General features: G+C 39.2%; 1 protein-coding gene across 9 annotated transcripts in view; it reads left to right on the top strand.

The window, feature by feature from the left end:
• The window catches only part of magixb (MAGI family member, X-linked b), a 79,302-nt gene that overhangs the window by 54,204 nt on the left and 14,110 nt on the right, over positions 1 to 10,988 (top strand). For 8 of the 9 annotated variants that reach the window (XM_015044186.1, XM_015044158.1, XM_015044166.1 and 5 more), the window contains 6 exons: positions 2,188 to 2,258; positions 3,236 to 3,397; positions 6,073 to 6,592; positions 7,576 to 8,131; positions 9,054 to 9,117; positions 10,187 to 10,606. In XM_015044186.1, coding sequence (XP_014899672.1) covers positions 2,188 to 2,258; positions 3,236 to 3,397; positions 6,073 to 6,592; positions 7,576 to 8,131; positions 9,054 to 9,117; positions 10,187 to 10,606 — 1,793 coding nt within the window. Of the gene's footprint in view, positions 1 to 615; positions 734 to 2,187; positions 2,259 to 3,235; positions 3,398 to 6,072; positions 6,593 to 7,575; positions 8,132 to 9,053; positions 9,118 to 10,186; positions 10,607 to 10,988 lie in introns of all 9 variants that reach the window. The other variant, XM_015044215.1, reaches the window with a different exon arrangement.

Raw genomic sequence — 10,988 nt, 5'->3', positions numbered from 1 at the left:
AGTCAAATAACACAAACATATAAGAACGAATAAAACTAGAGAGTATGTAAACATAAATTTCACGTCTTAAATACTGAAAATGTTGGACTATGAAAATCTCCCTTAAATCCACACAGAGATGATAATGCAATGCTAACATGATTAATAATGGAACGATGTGAAAAACACTGAATTAACATGCCCTCCAGTAGTGAACACAGCATTTAGCATGCTATGCAGGAATGTTACATCACAGCTTTTTAAAATAAAGTCTTGTGTATTTTTGAATATATTATATACATGAATAGCCACCCATTTGTTTTTAAAACGCACTGAGGCTGCTTTCTTGTCACGCTTTCCCTTATTCCAATCATTTACCATCAAAAGTGAATGCTTAATCCTAACCTTGAACCAGAATAATCAAATTTTACCCAAATACTAACCTTCACACCTTCCATTTCTTCAAATTTGTTACAAATGCAATTTGTTTTTCCAAATTTATAGCAAATCCTCTGTAAGTTTGTTCCTACCAAGATATAAAACCGCTTTCACACACAAACTTGCACACATCCTGTTGTCTTCCTGGTCATTAGAAACACAGCATCCTTCCTCTCTTCTGGTGCCCTGTGCATGCAGCTGGGTTGATAGCCATGGACCATTTGGCTGATCCAATGGAGCCGTGGGTGAATCACGAAGGAAAAGGGAGTGGCTGCATATTAGTGTCTTTTTTTCTCTCAGAAATTCTTAAAGCCAAGTAAGTTCAAGTAGTTAGTATTTAGATGGTTTTTTTTTTACCATTAGCATTTTAGCCAGCTGTTAGCTAGAGGTAGTGCTGTTGTCTTTCATTTCTGAATCAAAGTAGTTTTGTTTTGGTTTAGCAGCAGTAAAGTAGAATGGAAACATATGACTTCAATTAATTATTATAAAATCAGAACACAGATGCATTTGGAGTGTAAAAAAAGGTAAAATATTATCTAAATTAAAGTTTAGGGGTCTAGGAACGAAAGGATTTCAGTTTTTTTTTTTTTTAGTTTTCCATGAGTAGCTGGAGTATGACTCACTGTAGTTCCATGGAGTGAAATGTAGTCAATAACGGCATGAAAAATAACAATTATATTGTAATTTTGCTAGCTGATGGCTGTGGATGCTAAAGTTTTGTGTGGGATAGTTGTGCAAACTGAAGGACCTGTTTGTTGATTCTGGTGAAAATGGGTTCTGTTGTCCTCCCCATACGGTACCACTGGTACCAGATTATAATTTTCTCAGAAAATTATCATCAATGCAACAAGTTTTCCATATTATCAGTCAAATAATATGCCAGTAGAACTAGTATATATTCATACATATGAAAGAATTATTCACTTAAAATAAACTCTATCTTGCTAAAAAGTCACTTGCAAGTTAATTTTGTTTTATTACAACAGTACAAAGATATTTGCACTATAAACTAGACCAAGAATACTTGGTAAGATTTTACATTTTTGCAGTGAAAGCAGTAAACTACAAAATGTTATTTGCATAAATGGACAGATGTATTTTATAACAAGGAACTCATATTCTTACATGTGTCTTATTTTCTTTATTTTCATTTTTTTGTGTTTTTTTTCAGTACATGGCTTTTAACCTCAAGTTTCCTACCAGTTCATATATTTGAGTATTTGTGCTTTTGTGATTACGATTAGATGAATGTTTCTCCTCGTGCCCAATAACTGCGAGAGATTGGCATCAACTAACTCACTCATTTTTTGGTTACCTAGCAACCCACTCACTCTTTGGTTACTTAGCAACAACCTGTGGAGTAACTGCCACAGCAGCAGTTTAAAGTTCTGCACTTTCCCTCCTCATAACTCCTTAAAAAAATAAATAAATTGTGGAGTGAAAACTGTGGATGAAACAGGAAAGATCACATCAATAGTTTGGCAGTATTTCAGGTGTTTAAAACCAAAAAACTAATCAATAATTATCAATGTAAATTGATGTGAAACATTTATATCGTGATACGTTTTTCAGCCATATTGTCCATCCCGTCTTTGACTTAAATTCAAAAATATTTTATTGATCCCAGTTACAAATTAAATGTTGTTGTAACTCATGTTAATTAAAATGCATTGTGCATTTTTGCCAGGTAAACACTATTTTTGTCATTTATTCAGTACCATAATTTGACTGACTCTGGTGGCTCTTCTTGTGCCCGTTTTCCTACCCAAGGCGCAGCCCGAGGAGGACCAGCTGGCTGGGCCCTCGTCCCTCAAGCAGAGAGACCAACTACAAAAATGAATGTGAGCGTCTTTGTTTCTTCTTTGTTTTCCTTTCCTGCCCCTTCTCTCCCACCATGCAATTATCAGCACATGAGCAACATATTTAACAGTTGAACATGCTAAATGAGGCCACAAATTTGTCATGCACGGAAGCCGCAGACACAGCAGGCTTGTTAGAGTCAAATGAGATAGAATGAGCTTTTGGCCGAACAGTGGCATGTAAGTGATTAACGCCTAAAGCTCTGAGCTGCTGGAAAGCAGCCAGACCTGCTGCACAGGCTGGCAGGGTCAACATGGGGAGAACATGTGACTGGCATCCATGTAATCTGCCCGTTTCAAATAAAAATATAATTCATGATGTCTGTCTGTGATCACAGCAACATTAAATAAAGGAACAGATTCAAATGCATCGCTTTGCTTCCAGCTGCTCAGTCAGGTGTAATGCCCTTTCTTTACCAGCAGAAGGCAATATTGCATTCATTTTGGTCTGCATTTTAAAGGGATTTTGATGACTTTTATTATCTGCTGCTATAATATCATGCATGTCTACATTATAACACATGCTTACATTATAAGAGATGAACCAGGGGAATACGCTCAATCTAAAACACGTTTTGCAGATTTTTCTGATGTGATGTAACATTTAAAGATAAATTTAAAAATGACCTACATGACTCTGCAGAGCTTGGTCAAGCAAATGGATTATGTTGCCAAATTTAACTTAGCAGACAGTCAGTAATGGATTCTGCTTTTAAAGCAATCTCTCCACCATATGGTTTGGGTTGTGTAGCATTTTGTTAAAAGCCATCTGGCGATTGGTTCGTACTGTTAAACTCCTTTTTTCCTCCCTACTAAAACCTGCCACTTCCAAGCATTTAGTTGAGCATGAAAACCTTGGACTGTTTCCACTTTTTTTTTTGTCCTTTCTGGTGCGATTCTCTCATTAATCAATCTCTGTCTCGTTTTTGAGTTTTTCTCTTTACTTTGTTGATCATCAGGGTTCACTGACCTGCCTGAGGATCTCAGGGGTTTCCCTGTCCATGCACACTTGATCAAGGGCTCCAGAGGGTTTGGTTTCAACATAGTCGGAGGCAGCCGTCCAAGAGAGTTTCTCCAGGTCTACAGTGTGACGGCAAGTGGCCCCTCCACTCTTAAGACAGGTAAAAACTTTAGAAATGAAAATAATCTTACCTATTTAGTTGTGAGTTCCAAATTTTATTTTTTCAATCACTGTAAAAGAGGTTTTTGCTTGTATTTGTTAACACAAAAGCATCTTTAGCTTCTTATGTTAGCAACTAGTACAGTTATAGCATTTAGCTTGTAGAAAATTTTGATTTGTTTACTACTGAGATCTACAAAAACCTACCAGCAATTTGAATCCCAGCATGTTCAATTACAGAAAGACATAAAGAGCTGAAAAAGAAAAAAACAAATCATCTTTGCAACACATCGTCTTCTTGGTATCTGCGAAAGTCTTGCTCTCTCTCGCTCTTTTACAGCTTGTACAAACTGTAGACATATGTCAACATGTCATAGAAAATACAATTTTCCTTAATTCTCTGGCTTTTTTTAATAACAGCTCAGTGAATTTGAACCTAGATAACTTTGAGGGGTTTTTTATTCTGTAACATCATCCACACTGAAGAGTGTGATGAGCATGAACTTACGATATTTGAGAAATATTATTTGTTTTGTGAAAGCTATTGAATTGGCATATCTGCAGACTGTAGCTATTTTTACTGAAGTCATGGAAATCTTTTGGTGTATTTGAATTAACAGTAGGGCAGGACGACATGCTTGAAAAACGTATCACGATATTAGGCTTTCATATCAGTCGATATCGATAATTATGATTTAGTTTTGTGTTGAAATATCTGAAATATCCGCAAACTCCTTTTGAGATGTTCTACTCATTTTTTGCTTTCACTCCACGCCGTTTTTTCTTATTCTTAAGCAGTTATGAGGCACGATAGGAAAACCTTAAACTGCTGCTGCACAAGTTACTCAGGAGATCGTTGCTAGGTAACCACAGAACGAGTGAGTTGCTAGGTAACCAGAACGCGAGTGAGAGAGTGAATTGATTCCAAAAACCTTGCTTAGCTGACGTTGAGCGGCTAAAGTTTTCCTTCTGCCTACATCCCCCAGAATGCTGTGCGGTTCTGGAGTCATTGAAATCATTATACATTTAATCAAACGTATTTTCTGTTATGGATCAGTCTGTAATTAAAGTGTTTGTACATCTTTTCCTCACCTGCAGCTCCACATCTTTATTTTTACATACAAGAGAAAGTGTAGATAAAACCCTTTAATCCTGGTGGCTAGTAATCCGTAATCTTGCTATCATAACACTTGCAAATACAGTGGCGCACATCCTGTTTACAGACTGTCACGCAAATTCTCACAGAGGCAGCTATTACCGCTCCAGGAGGCCAGAGCACAGGCTGATCTAGTTCATATCTGTTAAATAGGCTGCTTTAGCCAGATTACTTTTTCGGATTAGTCCGCAAGCGCACAGAAGCACAGATGAATTTTATAAGCAAACACAGAGACGAATGTCTCTGCACTTTGCATGTTCAATGTTGGGCACAAATCAGACTTGGCTATTGATTATTGATTCACTTGACAAACAACGGAGCTGTACACAGTATGCACAAACGGATGAGATCCTTAATGCAGGCATGATATCCAACAACAGAAGTCTACATCTGGCAGCATTTACTTTGATTTTATGTCAGAAATGTTGAAGATCCTGCAGTCAGAAAGTAAAGCACCTCGACCCGGAAGTTCAGCCAAAATGGTTCTGGATGGTTTCCTTGGTTCTAGTTTTACTGTCCCACTAGTTCTCAGGTAAATGGGTGCAGCACTTCCTCCCCTTGTATTCATGTCCTAGGAGAGTGCCGACCGTCCCATGAACCTGAAACCTCTCAGCGGTACTGCAGATGGTTGTCATGGAAACATGAAACTGTTTGGAGATGTTGTTGCACCTTTCAGCTTCTCAGACAGCGCTCACCTTTCAGCATTTTAGTTCCTTTGAAATAAACTGAATGTCTGATGAAAACCTTGAAGACACCAGTGGTACTGGTCAAAAGTAAAGAATTTAAAACGTGACTCTTAAGCTACTATTAGCTGTCTTTCTAGGCTAACCGTCAATAAGTTCATGCTATTTTTAGGATATATTTGCGACATAAACAGCAATTTAGTTCTTTTCACAATTTTATTTGTTTACTCTTTTGCCTACAAAAGACCAGAGTTGGATAGTAACAAGTTACATTTACTTCAGTAACTTTTTGAAGAAAAAAATAACAAAAAAAACTTTTTTTTTATTATGCTGTATTTCTTACTTTTACTTGAATAATGTTATCATGAAGTATTGCTACTCTTTAGTAAAATGTTTGGATACTTCCTCACCAAACACAGACAGGCACCTGCATTTTATGTTATTCTCATAAGCTTTGTATTGAAAGTATTTGAAAATATTTTCATTTGCCTGATGTTATATTGTAATTATGTTGTTAATTTGAATAATTTTCTTTTGGGTCCTCCAAATAACTTTCCACATAAGTTTTCATATTATTCTGTCTGATTATGTAGTTTTTAAATCTTAAATGATTGATATTTTTGATCAGTTACTCGGTACTTCAACATATTTTACTAAAGTGAAAATATGTTGAAGTACTGCTGCTCTCTCTGTAAAGGAGATGCTGGTATGCATTACACAATAACCCTTTAGAAGATACGGTAACAATGACATTTCAAAATTTCCCCAAAACATTACATAAAATCAAAAATATGATGTCTGTTGTATTTAACCTGTGCGTTGTTTTGACTTCATCAGCGGACATACTCGTGTACATCAACGATGCTTGTGTGTTGGGAATGTCTCACAAAGAGGCGGTAGAGATGCTCAAGTCAGTGCCTGTGGGCCACAGCATAGACATCGAGGTGAGAAGGGGGTATCCAATGCTCTACAACCCGGACGGTCGCCCCAAGCAGCCGTTGCCAAGGTTACTGGACGCCGAGGACCACCATGTCGCGCCTACCACCACCCAACCGCAACCTCTTCACCAGCTACCTCGCCTTTCAACTCCTTCACCGCAGAGCCAGCTCTTTAACGGCTACCACAGCGACAGAGGCTACGTGGAGCACGGCGTGACCCTGGATGCCAACGGAAACGCCACGTCTTACGCGTCCAGACTGCCGCCGCCGTACAGGCGCTCCAGCGTGAGCAACGCTGCGCCGTTCTCCCCAGTGCGGCCTCCGCGGTCACACAGGAGCGTAGCCAGGCTGCAGTCGCTGGACCCGACGCTGGCCAGCCAGAGCGACAGTGAGGTTGTTTCTGCGGTCGGTTCACACAGGTAAGAACCCGAACTTCACCTTTTCAGACGCAGAGATTACACTGTAAATGCAAAACAATATTTATTTGAAGATGGGAAGTTGATTTAAATCAGTTTTAGTAAGTTACTTGGTATTTCCAACTCCCTCTACTTGAGTTGGATTAATTTAGAAAAAGTAAGTTTTTGATGATGGTGCATTTGGCTCAATACTTCATGCATCCGAGTACAAATGCTTTACTTGAGGTTTTTTTATATGCTGGAGGCAGTAATTTATCTAATCTGACTCATAATAAAGAGATAATCTCAGTGTTACCAGGAGCGCAGAACACCAGAATATTTATGTATCATTTTATCTTAAACCAGGCTACATTAAACTAACTTGATATTTGTTTGTTTTTTTGTTTGTTTTTGGACCATTAATCAATTAGTTGCATTTTTTCTACATTCAAAAGTCCAAAGCCTGAACCTTTGTTTTGTGTTTCTGGTATTCCTGTAAAACTGACACACCAGTGACACCTGGAAATGTCAGTAATGGCCGACAGCGAGAGTGATTTCATCTTTACAGAATATTTTTTAATACATCATGAGTTTAAAATATTTGATGTAATTAATAATTCTGTGAAGTGGGAGAGAGGGTTGCTGCAGTGGAGCAGGCGTAAAGCACAGCCCACATATGGAGGTGTTAGTCACAGGTTCAAGTCCCAGACTGATAACCTTTGCTTGCTGCACGTCTTCCTCCTCTCTCATTTCCCACTTTCCTGTCTGTCCTCTCTCAAATAAAGGCCACTAGAGCCAATAAAACCTTCATAAAAAGAATTGGGACAAAGAGGGAGGTCAACGACTCAGTCAAACTAGTTTGTTTATTGTAAGTTACATTATCAGTTGTTTTTTGTGCTGCTTGATTTAGAACTGATTAATACATTTTTTGACTCTAAGAGTTTGCATGTGTTTTTTTTTTTAAGTAAGGTGTAGTTCAATGTTTGCCTGCTTCTCTTTCTCCTCAGGGCGTCAATGATACGAAATCACAACAATAACTCCCTGACGACACCGCAGCATCATTTACGTTATGGAACGTCAAAGTCATCCGAAAGCGACTTGTCCACCTGCACCATGCCGGGGACCAGGCTGCCACTCCCCGAGTCGCCGCGGAGACCGTCGTCTTCCTCCGGCGGGCCCCGCAGCGCTCACACCCACCTTTTCAGACCGCAGACCTCCCTTCTCAGACCACCGCCCACCAGAGAAAGCCCACACCACCACGGCGTCAACGGTTTCCATGGCAACACCAGCCCCACTGCCAGCCCCAGCAGCGTTTCCTCTCCTGGCGCGATGAGTGTGGGCAGCGGGTTCGGGGGATTCACCGGAGGGGAACTCGTTCCAGTGGCCTTGGCGCAAACCGAAGGAGACCGGGGCCTCGGGTTCAGCCTGATGGCTGGTGGTTCTGGAGGCAGGTTGACCGTGGTGGAGAGAGTCTTTGACAGAAAGCAGTGCAACTCCCTGCAGCCAGGGGACGCTGTGGTCAAGATCAATGGAGCTGATGTGCAGAGCCTCAGCCTCACTCAGGTGATAAATTAAAGAGTCAACTTAGATTATTTCAACAAGGGCTGGACAGTATGACTGAAAAATGTATCGCAACATCAGGGTTTCATATCAGTCAGTAGTAATAATTATTTATTCAGTTTCTGCTTTAAACTTGGTTCTAATTCCTCCTCTAAACTTTTAATGTTTAAGCAGTTATGAGGCACAGTGAGTCTGAAACTGCTACAAGTTACTCAACGGGCTGTTGCTAGGTAACCGTAGTTGGGGGAACTTGGAACTGCTTGCTCCCCAGCATGTTGTTGCTAGGTAACCGAAGTTGGAGCGAGTCAGTTGATTCCACCACACTGGAAAAACACAAAATACAGTATTTTGATCCAGTTTCTAGTACAAATATCGTTGTACAGTTGAAATAAGACAAAACTAACTTACAAGTAACTTTTAAACAAGATGTTGGAGCTTGATTTAAGTCAATAATTCTTTAATATTAATGAAAAAGTGCCAGTTCCCCTGGCAGATTAATTCACTTATAACATGGGAAAAATGTCTTGTTATAAGTTAAATAAACTTTCAGTGGAACTGATACTTTTTCATCAATATTAAGGAATTATTGACTTAAATCAAACTCCAACATCTTGTTGAAAAGTTACTTGTAAGTTAGTTTTGTCTCATTTCAACTGTAAAAAGGTATTTGCACTACAAACTAGACCAAAAGTACTTTGTAAAATTTTGTGGTTTTGCAGTTCAGCCATGCTTATCTGGCAGAACTAGAGAGAGTAACTATTGAAGATTCTATCAGACGTAGTATCTATTGATATTGATCACATGTACATCACAATATATTTTATTGATTTACTGTCCAGCCCTAACTTTAACTCTTGAAGCTTTGCTTAACAATGTGTTTCAGTTTGACTCCAAAAAATAACCCCAACTTTTCCTTTTTTTATAGATTCAGACAATCCTGCAGGAACACACAAAACTGGGAGAAGTTATTCTGCTGGTTTACAGAGGAGGTAAAATACTCTCAACCCATCTGGAGTCTGTGTTTCCATTACAAATGTGATAAAAAGTTTGTCTTTATACCGCGAGTGACAAAAACACCATTTTGCCTACAGATCATCATAATAAATTTCTATTTGTTGTTTTATTTATTTTGGATATTTAACATGTCTTCCAGTTCCAGTGTTAAATGATCATTAGAATTTAAAGTTTATTGATCTTTGAGAATGCGTTCTTCCATTAATATGCCATCACCATTGTATCTTGAAAATAGTCTCAAAACAACAATTTTATCTTTTATTGCAGGGGTGTTCAAAGTGCGGCCCGGGGGCCTTTTGTGGCCCTTGTATTAATTTTGTGACTTCAATTCAAGAATGGGACAAATTTGGCCTTGCAACATTTTTTGTACATTTTTTAGGATTATATTTTCCATGGCAAGTTTGTATCACCTTAAACGTTCAACACAAATAATTTTTCTTGAGTTAGCCTTTTTAAAATTATTGTTATGTTATTAGTCGTGCCACAAACATCCAGCATGTTTTCACTCAAAAACAGACTTTGGCACACCCATGTATTACATTTGGCTAAAAACAGCAAAAGTTGTAAAAGATTAAAGTAAATAAATTTTGTAGACTTAAAAAATTAAAAATAATTACTCCAAAAAGTTACATAACTGTAAACATTAAGGTAAAAAATATTAATAATTTTTCTTTTAAAAAATATTGATAAAAAATCAATATGTATTAATATTAATATATTAACAATAATTGGATGGAATTATTAAAATGTTTAATAATTTTATCAAATTATAAAATATTTGATAAAATATTAACTGTTTTATTTATTGTTCAGGTAAAAGAGAAACAATTCACAATACATTTTTTGTGTTTTTAAGTGTTTTTGGTGGGGAAAATTAAACTTTTGGCCCCTGAATATTTTCAGCTTGGGGATTTTGGCCCTTGGCTCAAAACGTTTGGACTCTCCTGGTTTATCACAAAGCTATTTAACATGTAACTCCAGTGGAAACCCAGCTGCTAACCAGCTAATGCTCAGTGTTTATATCCGGTTTCTCTCGTCTTTTAGGCACCTATCACTTATCGGTTTCTCCCGGCTCGGTCCGGAGACTCCCTCCGCCTCTGCTGCGCCCCCCTCCTCCTCCCGTTGACGCGGACAATTCGTCGTTGCTCCCCGAGGCGCTGCCCGTTCCCCGCAGCGCCACCAGCAACCCTCCCTCCCCGCTCCTCAGCAGCTCCTCTCTGATCCAGAGCACCAGTTTCCTGGAGTCGATTCCAGTGACCCTGACCATGGAGCCCAAAGACTGGATCGACATCGGCCTGGAGGACGAGGCCGGCGGCGGCGGCGTGTCGGTTCCTGAAGCGAGCCTGGAGAAGCGGAAGGGCGAGCGGACGCGGCGCTTCAGAGGGTTCGATGTGGAACTGAGGAGAAAGCCCGGGGAGGGATTCGGGTTTGTGATTGCCTCTCAGGACTTGGAGAACGGAAGAGGTAAGAACCGGCATCACCCGTAAAATATCAGAACTTCTGAAAAGCACTAACAGTTGGTGACCTGCCCAAAGCAACGGGTTTTATTTGGATGCCCTTGTGCTAAGAAGCACCATTAGGTAATTGCACATTAAAACTGCTTGGCGTGGCCACAAGCCACTGAATGAGTCACAATGCCTCATCTACATTTTTCTGATGCATTTGTTCACCTTGCAATTTCAAACAATTTGCTTTGCATTCGGTCTTTCAGGTTGGTTTATTACAAAGTGCTTTTTAAATCTCCTGGTTCTGGTCGTTTAAAACACATCTTTGTTCAGTTTTTACCTTCGTCGTCTGGCGCTTTTCAGTTCAAGGCTCTTTGCTGGAGAGTTCAGGTCCTTCAAGC

This window comes from Poecilia latipinna, unplaced genomic scaffold (genome assembly GCF_001443285.1).
Source record: "Poecilia latipinna isolate Pla-1442-1.1 unplaced genomic scaffold, P_latipinna-1.0 Scaffold36, whole genome shotgun sequence".
Classification (NCBI taxonomy): domain Eukaryota; kingdom Metazoa; phylum Chordata; class Actinopteri; order Cyprinodontiformes; family Poeciliidae; genus Poecilia; species Poecilia latipinna.
The sequence above is the reverse complement of the archived record's forward strand: the minus strand, read 5'-3'. Positions and strand labels throughout refer to the sequence as shown.